General features: G+C 43.9%; 1 protein-coding gene across 1 annotated transcript; it reads right to left on the bottom strand.

Moving 5' to 3' along the window:
* Positions 1-639: 639 nt before the first annotated feature.
* LOC140724593 (uncharacterized) lies at positions 640-7,281 on the bottom strand. Its single transcript, XM_073039019.1, has 3 exons — positions 7,064-7,281; positions 4,785-6,791; positions 640-737 (listed from the first exon to the last, which is right to left on the bottom strand). Exons 2-3 carry the CDS (start codon positions 6,622-6,624, stop codon positions 640-642), a joined length of 1,938 nt encoding a protein of 645 aa, XP_072895120.1. The 5' UTR covers positions 6,625-6,791; positions 7,064-7,281.
* Between the last annotated feature and the right edge of the window lie 2,604 nt (positions 7,282-9,885).

Consider the following 9,885-nt stretch of genomic DNA (forward strand, 5'->3'; position numbering starts at 1 on the left):
GGTCACCTCTCATCCTCCGTCACTCCAAGGAGAAAAGGCCGAGTTCACTCAACCTATTCTCATAAGGCATACTCCCCAATCCAGGCAACATCCTTGTGAATCTCCTCTGCACCCTTTCTATAGTTTCTATAGTTTTGTGCACAAAGCCTCAGTGCACGAGGACTGGAGGTGTGAGCTGGTCTGAACACTGTGCATGAGTGCCACAAAATTGATCTGTTTTGCTCCTTATTGTTTAAGCTTATAATTCAAAGATCAGTTGGCTTTGTCCCTTCAATGAAGGTGCTCAGGATGTAAATATTTGTTCATTGAAATGGTTCAAAAAGGAAGGCACATAATTGAATGCAGATAATCACACCCTGCTCTTCCTGACAGAAATTTTAAAAATGTTTATTAAATTAATTTAAAAATATTGAATGCATATGTTGTTAATAAGCTACCCAGGACTAGAAGCAGATGACCAATAATTATACAGCATTTCTTAATTACCAAATATGAGTAGTTAGAAAAATATCCTCATGTTTTCAAATCTCTATTTTAGTTTACGGATTATCATCTGTGGAAAGTAGGAATGCTTCCTTTCTTATGTTTTTCTGAATATAGTTTGTGTGCAGGAATTTAAAACACACAGATTATGCATCCTTAACTTTTGCAATGTTTATTGATGGGGAGTAAGCTGTGTCCTCGATGCTCCAACTCCCACCATTCCACCATTTTTACAAGTGCCCTCGCTAGGATACCTAAAATGTTAAAAGAAAAAATTATAGAGAGCAAAGATCTGTTGTGATGCTCTGATGTGTAGGTTCAACAATTCGAAAATCTTCATAAGTAATCATGATAAGGTGTTTTGAAATATTGTGCATTTGGGCACTTACATTCAGATGATATGATACAAAAAAATTTCTGCTTTCTCTTTACCATACTGCCCTGTCACTCACTATTCCATTGAAGACCTGCCTGAAAATATTTCTTAGATATCAACTGATACTACTGTTGTGGATGTAGTGTTACATCCTGACACAAGCTCTGCAGAATGTCTCCATCGCGGTCTCCTTACAGAGGTCAAAATACTGTGTGCTGTTTATTGATTGTTTTCATTCATATTCTTAAATATACCACAAACATTCTCTAAGGCATAATTTGGTTTAGTACCTGATTACATCAATTAAGCTGATTATAGATTTCAGAGCATTTCAGTTTCAAATGCATTTCAGTATAAATTTGAGAAAGAAAACAATTTTCAAACCTAGAGCTCTTTTGGGCCCCAGTTATTTCCAGGATCATTAATTCCACCTAGAGTATACTCTGCTGTATATAGCCTGCATAATTGATTGCTTGATGGTTCAATAATAGCATTAAAATTATAATAGACAAATAAATTAAATTCCATACTTTGATATGTTTCATATAGTTTTTACTCTTTTTAAACCTGATCCAAAATGTTGGTACATGCCGAGATAGTCTCAGGGAATTCTGTTAGAGTTTACTCACTCTAGCATTGGTATAGAAATGGATATGGATTTTGGTAAAGTTTCAACCCAAATATATTCAAACTAATTCCAAAATATGTCCTGTAGTGTGTGAGCATTCCCTGTATTACTATCATAAATGTTGTTTTGTGGGCATTGACGATAGCTTACATAAACACAAGAGATTCTGCAGATGCTTGAGATCTTGAGCAACATACACAAAATGCTGAAAACATTCTGCAGGATCTGATGAAATGTCAACTGTTTATTCCCCTCCATACATGCTGCCTGACTTGCTGAGTTCCTCCTGCATTTTGTGTGTGATAGTAGCTTGGAGTTTAATTTTCCAACAATAGGGTCTTTAGCTTTTGGTCTGTGAAGCTACATCTTACATCATTGTACTCATAGAATTTCTAGTAATGGTTGGCTTCCATGTGTCTCGAAGGACAATGGGTGATGTTCATCATCACAAGCCAGGGCAGAAGGCATGGAGGTCCGGAGATGCCCAGTCATCAAGCTCCCCCTCTCAGACTCACCAGTGTAGTCCAAAGGAAAGCTTATGAACCAATTTGTTTGGCACCAGCTTGGCTGGAGCTGCCAGAAGGATGTTCAATGACATCCAGCTGCCTTAGGGGCGCCACTCCGGATTTGCTGTCTGGGTTTACTCCCGTAGACTTTGTCTCTCCCAAGGCTGCCCACAAGGCAGTAGGGCTATTTACCCATTGCTGAGGATCTGGTTCACGAGCACCAGAGCATGTCCACACACCGGTGGGCCTGCATGCTACATGTGCAGGGGCCAGACCTCCTCCCCGTTCTCAATAGTTCAGTCTGAGTCCGAGAGGAGTTCAGTTTCCATGTGTTGTCAGCGAGGAGGCACTACATGAGGCGTGCTGTTGGAGAGGCAGTGTACTGGCAGGGAGAGATTTATACATTCAGCTCTTCTTTTTGCAAGACTGCTAGCCCGTAGTGGAACTGAAAGTGAGAGCGACAAGTGCTATCCACTACGCGACTACACTAAACGCATCACAACAACCAGTTTGGCACCTTTCTAGTAATACTATAACATATATTGGGTGAGGGGTGTGTGGGTTGTGTTGATGGATGCTGTATCACCATAGTGAGTATTACTGCACAACATAGTTTCTCCCATAAAAGAAGCCTTTCATTTTATATGGCTACAATGTTGCTTTTCGTAATTTTGTGCAAACATTTTAAACCTGAAATATTATTAAAATTTCAAAATTCAAGGTAAGTTTATTGTAACGTTCTCGCTCGGGTGTGAAGTAACGTCGAGGTAAACGTCGAGATAAACCAGAATCAATGCAAACGAGACCGCAGTAAGATTAACCATTTACTGTTCACTCTTCACATTAACGCATGGTGAAAACTGTTGAAAAACAATACAAGATTGGTACAGTGTTTGTTCCCTTCTAAATATCACATTTACATTGTGAATACTTGCAAAGGTAAAACTACAATACATTAAAGTGCAGCATACAGTCAGAATCTAGCTGCTCCATTGGCTGCTTTAGATACACTTCAATACAAACTATCCCGACTCTTTAACTGACGAAAAGGTAAACCTTACCGACCGTCGTTACTTTTAACAGAATCGGCGTTAACATTTTAACTCCAAATACCGATTATCTAATGACTTACAGCGTTGCTTTCACTGTGTCTTTGGTGCATAGAGAGACCCTAGTCAGCGTTATGGTCGCACATGTGAGTGACCCCCGCCCTTGCGTGAATCTCAAACCGGTAATTCCCCACAAGACGCGGCGAACCCGGATGTGACGTCACCGCAGCCGCGATGTATTACAGACAAATCAATTGACTTAAACAATCCTAACTTTAACTAAAAAATGCTAACAAATTACTATGCGAAAATATTATAAACTAAATAACTGCCATAAAGGCAGCACACTCCCCGCTTGGCCTTCGTAAGGTCACAATGAACATAATACAAACTTCAGTCTCTAAATCAGTCGTTAGGTAGAAGTAGAATGACTTCTGTAACAGGCCTTTGGTAAATTTTCCCATCGCCTTGGTCAGTAGTTTTCAACTCGACTTCCCTGACATGTCCATCCCTACTAGGGAATGTGGCAGTGATTCTGGCCATTGGCCAGCAGTTGCCGGCGATTTGCTTGTCCTTGAGCAGGACTAAATCTCCAACTTGAAGGTCCCTTCTCCATTGCTTTGTGTACAGGTCCTTATCGGAGAAGTCCCCTGGTGGAGGGGCAGCTCCTGCCTTCTGCGTAAGGAGCATTGATGGCGACAGTATGAAGGGGTTTTCCGGGTCAGAAGACACGGGTAGGAGTGGTCGTGCATTCATAATGGCTGTGACCTCTGCCATTGGTGTGCCCAGTACCTCGTGGGTCGATCGGATGCTTTGCTGCATCTCAGGTCTCCTTTTCGTGGTTTTTTGCAAGGGCGTGAACCGCTTGACTGCCTGCTCTTTGTTGTTTGGCAAGCACTGGCGTGGTTCTCTGAAAGGTAGTGGGGCGACCCCACTATTTGCTTTGTCTCTGAAGACCTTGGTGTCCTCCGTTTTTAAGATGGTGGCGTCTTGAGCCGATGGAGCGAGTTTATTATCATGCTCCTTTTGAGCAAAGACAGACTGACCGAGCGTCTCGTCAGTTACTTTGCGCTTGTTAAAGCCTTGTGGTGCTTCCTGGACGCACATGGAACTTGTGCGGGGTTGAAGAATCGTATGGCGGCTACTCTCTAGCACATTGGTCTTGAGTGTGTTAGCCGTTGATTTGTGTTCGTTGCCAGGGCACACCTCTCCTATCACCACCCAGCCCAGATCCAGGCGTTGGGCAAAGGGGGCGTCGTGTGGTCCATTGACCTGCTGCCTAACCTTGTGTACCCGGAGAACATCCCTCCCTAATAGCAGGAGTATTTCTGCTTCTGGATCCAGCTCTGGGATGTGTTTGGCGATGTGGTGGAGATGTGGTTGGTGTAGCACCGCACTTGGCGTCGGGATCTCAGTGCGGTTATTCAAGATTTTCTCGCACTCTACGAGTGGGGGGAGACAGATGAGGACTTTACCATCCAGGGACTCGATCTGGAAGCCTTCGGCCCTCCTTCCGTAAGTTTTCATGTTGCCTGAGCAAGTTCTAAGGTAGTATGGGAACTGCTCACTCTCAATGTTGAACAAGTTAAAGAACTTTGGACTGACTAGCGAGCGGTTGCTCTGATCGTCCAGAATTACGTAGGCTTTGATGGCCTTGTCTTTGGCTCCCTTAGGGTACACCTTAGTGAGACAGATCTTTGAACAAGAACGGCTTGCGTGTTCTTGACCGCAAACTTCCGTACAGCTCGAGCTGACAACAGTTGTCCTGGAGTGAGCTTCTCCCTCCCCGCCGTCCTGTTGTGGGGGTGAAGGAGCGTTGTCGGTTCGCGGTGACGGGCCAGGATGCATGGCCCAGTCGTGATTAGTGCTATCACATTCCAGGCACTTCACGGCGATCGTACACTCTCTCGCACAGTGAGAGGTCGAGGAACAGCATCTAAAGCATATTCCTTTCTCCTCGAGGAGGGCCTTCCTCTCTTCGAGGGGTTTTTCCCTAAACGTTCTGCATCTTTTGAGAGGGTGGGGTTTGTTGTGCAATGGACAATTCTTGCTAGAGTCGTTGTTAGTTGTAAGGACTTCAGTCTTAAGCGCTGAGACTGGTTTAGTAATGTTGGAATTATTCGAAGTGGATTTATCTGGCTTGGTGTAAATTGTACTGCTTCCTGGACCTATGAGGCTAGGATCGTTTCGCTTCTTCGCCTCCTTGCACACGAACCTGGTGAAATACTCGAAGGGAGGGAATTGACCTTTGTGTTCTTCCTTGTAATCTGAGGCAACGGACAACCACCTGTCCTGCAGCCCAAATGGAAGTTTGTCCACGAGTTGTCTAATCCCGGTTGGAGTGTCTAGGTATACTAGACCAGCTGAGTGGCCATCTTCTTTGGCGCCTTGAATCTCCATGAGTAAATCTCCAAATTCTCTTAGCTTGGTGTGGTCCTTGGCTGACACCTTAGGAAAATTTCCCAAACGTTGGCATAGCGCCGCCTCAATAATTTCGGGGGCTCCGTAGCCCTCCTGAAGTCTCTCCCATGCTTTCTTCAATGCTAGCTCGGGTTTGTTGATGTACACTGAACGCATGCGTCTCACCTGTTCGCATGATTCTTTTCCCAGCCATTTTGCCATAAGATCCAACTCCTGGGTTGCTCTGAGCTGGACTCCGTCGATAGCGTTGGTGAAAGTGGAGTACCATGCACGGTAATTTTCAGGTTTATCGTCGAACTGGTATAGTCCTGAAGTGACGAGATCCCGTCGTGCGAAATACCGTGCTGCGGATTCGTCTGCAAGTGGCGTGCGGGCTGAGGGAACATGTCCACAGGTACATGACTGAGGGCGTACATCTGTTATGGGATTTGCCGGTCTGGACTCAGTCTTTGCCTCTCTTCTCCCCAAATCCGGTAAGTTCGGTGTCGAGAAGTACTTGTCGTGAGCCCTTGCATTCCTGGGCTCATCGCGGAGTTGCGAGGGTAAATTATCTTCCTCGGATGGACGTGATGCCGTCGGGCCTCTCCAAGACTCCTCATGAAGTGGGACGTTATCGAATAAGTAAGGAGAGGAAGAAAGAGTCTTCCATTCCATTTGAGATTGGACATAGTCCCTTGTACGTTCCAATCCGATCTTTTCTGAGGTAGATTTTCCGTCCTTCGGATCATGCATTTCTTCGGCGTCTTCTATTAACTCTGCTTCCACCTCGGCAGCTGCTGCTTCTCGTTCTAGCTTCAGCGCTTCTAACCGTGCCTCTACCCTTTTCCTTTCCAATTCGTTTTCGGCTTCTCTGGCAGCCGCTTCGGCTTCTCTGGCAGCCTTTTCCTTCTGGTTTTCGGCTTCTCTGGCAGCCTTTTCCTTCTGGTTTTCGGCTTCTCTGGCAGCCGCTTCGGCTTCTCTGGCAGCCTTTTCCTTCTGGTTTTCGGCTTCTCTGGCAGCCGCTTTCATCTTTACTTCTAATTCTTCTTTGGCAAAGCGCGCTCGCACCTTGGCGGCTTCTGCTTTCGCTCTTGCTTGGGTGGCCTTACTTGATGCCCTACTGCCCCTGTCGCAGGATGACGATGACTTTGACAACGACTTGATGCTGGATCGGGTTGACATGGCTGCACTTTAAACACCTGATAATGCCGCTTTTTCACTGTAACGTTCTCGCTCGGGTGTGAAGTAACGTCGAGGTAAACGTCGAGATAAACCAGAATCAATGCAAACGAGACCGCAGTAAGATTAACCATTTACTGTTCACTCTTCACATTAACGCATGGTGAAAACTGTTGAAAAACAATACAAGATTGGTACAGTGTTTGTTCCCTTCTAAATATCACATTTACATTGTGAATACTTGCAAAGGTAAAACTACAATACATTAAAGTGCAGCATACAGTCAGAATCTAGCTGCTCCATTGGCTGCTTTAGATACACTTCAATACAAACTATCCCGACTCTTTAACTGACGAAAAGGTAAACCTTACCGACCGTCGTTACTTTTAACAGAATCGGCGTTAACATTTTAACTCCAAATACCGATTATCTAATGACTTACAGCGTTGCTTTCACTGTGTCTTTGGTGCATAGAGAGACCCTAGTCAGCGTTATGGTCGCACATGTGAGTGACCCCCGCCCTTGCGTGAATCTCAAACCGGTAATTCCCCACAAGACGCGGCGAACCCGGATGTGACGTCACCGCAGCCGCGATGTATTACAGACAAATCAATTGACTTAAACAATCCTAACTTTAACTAAAAAATGCTAACAAATTACTATGCGAAAATATTATAAACTAAATAACTGCCATAAAGGCAGCACATTTATTATCAATGTGCATATATGTGATCATATACAACTCTGAGATTTGTCTTCTTGCAGGCATACACAGTAAATCCAATAAATAAAACCAGAATCAGTAAAAGACCTCACCCAATGGGACAAACAAACAACTAAACACAAAATACTCTGCAGATGCTGGGGTCAAAGCAACACTCACAACACGCTGGAGGAGCTCAGCTGGTCGGGCAGCATCCATGGAAACGAGCAGTCAACGTTTCGGGTTGAGACCCTTCATCAGGACTGAAGAGGGATGGGGCAGGGGCCCTATAAAGAAGGTGGGGGGAGGGTGGGAAGGAGAAGGCTGGTAGGTGTCAGGTGAAAAACCAGTAAGGGGAAAGATCAAAGGGTGGGGGAGGGGAAGCAGGGAGGGGATAGGCAGGAATTTAAGGGGAAAGCACAGCGGGTAGTAGAAGGAGGCAGAACCAAAAGGGAGGTGATAGGCAGCTGGAGGAGGAGACAGAGTGAAACTGGGATGGGGGAAGGGAGAGGGAAGGAATTACCAGAATTTGGAGAATTCAATGTTCATGCCAAAGGGCTGGAGACTACCCTGATGGTATATGAGGTGTTGCTCCTCCAACCGGAGTTGCAAAACTAATATGCAAAAGACAAAAAACTGTGCAAAATACAAAAGAGAAAATAATAATAATAATAATAATAATAATAATAATAATAATAATAATAATAAAACAGATAAGCAATAAGCAATGAGATGAAGAATCCTTGAAGTGAGTCGATAAATTGTAGGAGCAGTTCAATGCTGGGACGAGTGAAATTGAGTGAAGTTATCCCATCTGGTTCAAGAGCCTGATGGTTGAGGGGTAATAACTTTTCCTGAACCTGGTGATCTGAATCCTGACGCTCCTGTATCTTCTTCCTGTTGGCAGCAGGGAGAAGAGAGCATGGCCTGGGTATTGGGGGGCCTTGATGATGGATGCAGCTTTATTGCAATACTGCTGCATGTAGATGTACTCAATGGTGGGGAGGGTTTTGCCCATGATGGACTGGGCCGTATCCAGTACTTTTTGTAGGATTTTCCATTCAAAGGCATTGGTGTTTCCACACCAGGCTGTAATACAACCAGACAATATATTCTCCACCACACATCTTAAGATTTAGGGTTCATACCAAATTTTCACAAACTTCTAAGGAAGTAGAGGCACTGCTGTGCTTTCTTCATAATTGCACTTATGTGCCCAGGACAGGTCCTCTGAAATGATAACATTGAGCAATTTAAAGTTGGTAACCCTCTCCACTTCTGCTCCCCAGCTGAGGAACACTGAGGTTCATGGACTTCTGGTTTCCTCCTCCTGACGTCAATAATCAGCTCTTTGGTCGTGCTGACATTGAGTGAGATATTGGTGTTATGGCACCATTTAGCCAGATTTCCAATCTCTCTCCTATAAACCGATTCGTCACCACCTTTAATTCTGCCAATGACAGTGGTGTTGTCAGCAAATTGTTTTCTTGATGTGAAAGATAAAGAACACTTTCAAAGAGGACTACCCCCAAATCTCCTGATTTTCTTTTAAATGTAATGTTATATTGTGAGATATTGCTTCTTGGATGGAAGAGCTCAGAAACTTTTGTAATTACTAAAGTTTTAGCCAAATGTTTGTGGAATGGAACTAATAAAAGAATTGAAATAAAGCAAGGAGATTTGATTTATTGTGTTTTGTCTATGTTTTTGTTTATAGTTGTGATACTGCTCAATGACTTACATATTCTAAATTAATTTTGTACAATATTGCACAAAGGGTAAACATTATTAAGGAGACTACTGTTTTAAATACACAAGAAACAATTTATAAATATCCATGTCTATTCTAATTAAAATGATTTAGATCTGTTGTTTCACTAAGCAGAAATTAGGTTTGTGAACCTTTACACGTGTAAGTGGACAATATCTGAAGATGAAAATTAGGGGTGAATAAAAAGCACTGAAGACCGGACTTCAACAAAAGTACAAATATTAGACATTAAAAAGCAGTACCAGAGCCTCATCCATACATGTCATTTGCTTCATAACGGATTGTTTAGCAAAAGCCAAACACCTTCATTAGTAAAAAAAATTCAGAAACTTGTTAACATGAGAGAGTCTGCAGATGCTGTGAATTCAGAGCAAAACACTCAAAATGCTGGAGGAACTCATTAAGACAGGCAGCCTCTGAGGAAATGGATAAATAGTCAACGCCTTGGGCTGAGACCTTTCATCACAGCTGGAAAGGAAGGGGGAAGATGCCAGAATAGAAATTGGGTTTGGGGGAGGGGAAGGAGGGCAAACAAGAAGGTGATAGGTGAAGCCAGGTGGGTAGGGGAAGGGGGATGATTTAAGAAGTGGGGGGGGGGGGGGTGTTAGGTGGAAAAGACAAGGACTGGAGAAGAACAAACCCAATAGGAGAGGAGAGTTGAACATGGGAGAAAGATAAGGGGGAGGTGATAGGTAGGTAAGGATAGGTAAGAGGCCAGAGGTAGAAGAAGAAGGTAGAGGGAGGGAAACCATCAAACACACCTTTACCTCCACCCACTCTCCGCTTTCTG

This window comes from Hemitrygon akajei, chromosome 3, assembly GCF_048418815.1.
Source record: "Hemitrygon akajei chromosome 3, sHemAka1.3, whole genome shotgun sequence".
Lineage (NCBI taxonomy): Eukaryota > Metazoa > Chordata > Chondrichthyes > Myliobatiformes > Dasyatidae > Hemitrygon > Hemitrygon akajei.

Bases quoted from the DNA above. Each gene is read 5' to 3' on its own strand.
- LOC140724593 (XM_073039019.1), bottom strand. From the start codon at position 6,624: ATGTCAACCCGATCCAGCATCAAGTCGTTGTCAAAGTCATCGTCATCC. The intron at 738-4,784 runs GTACGGAAGTTT...TTAACATTTTAG, and splicing joins AACTGTTGTCAGCTCGAGCT to GTATCCTAGCGAGGGCACTT.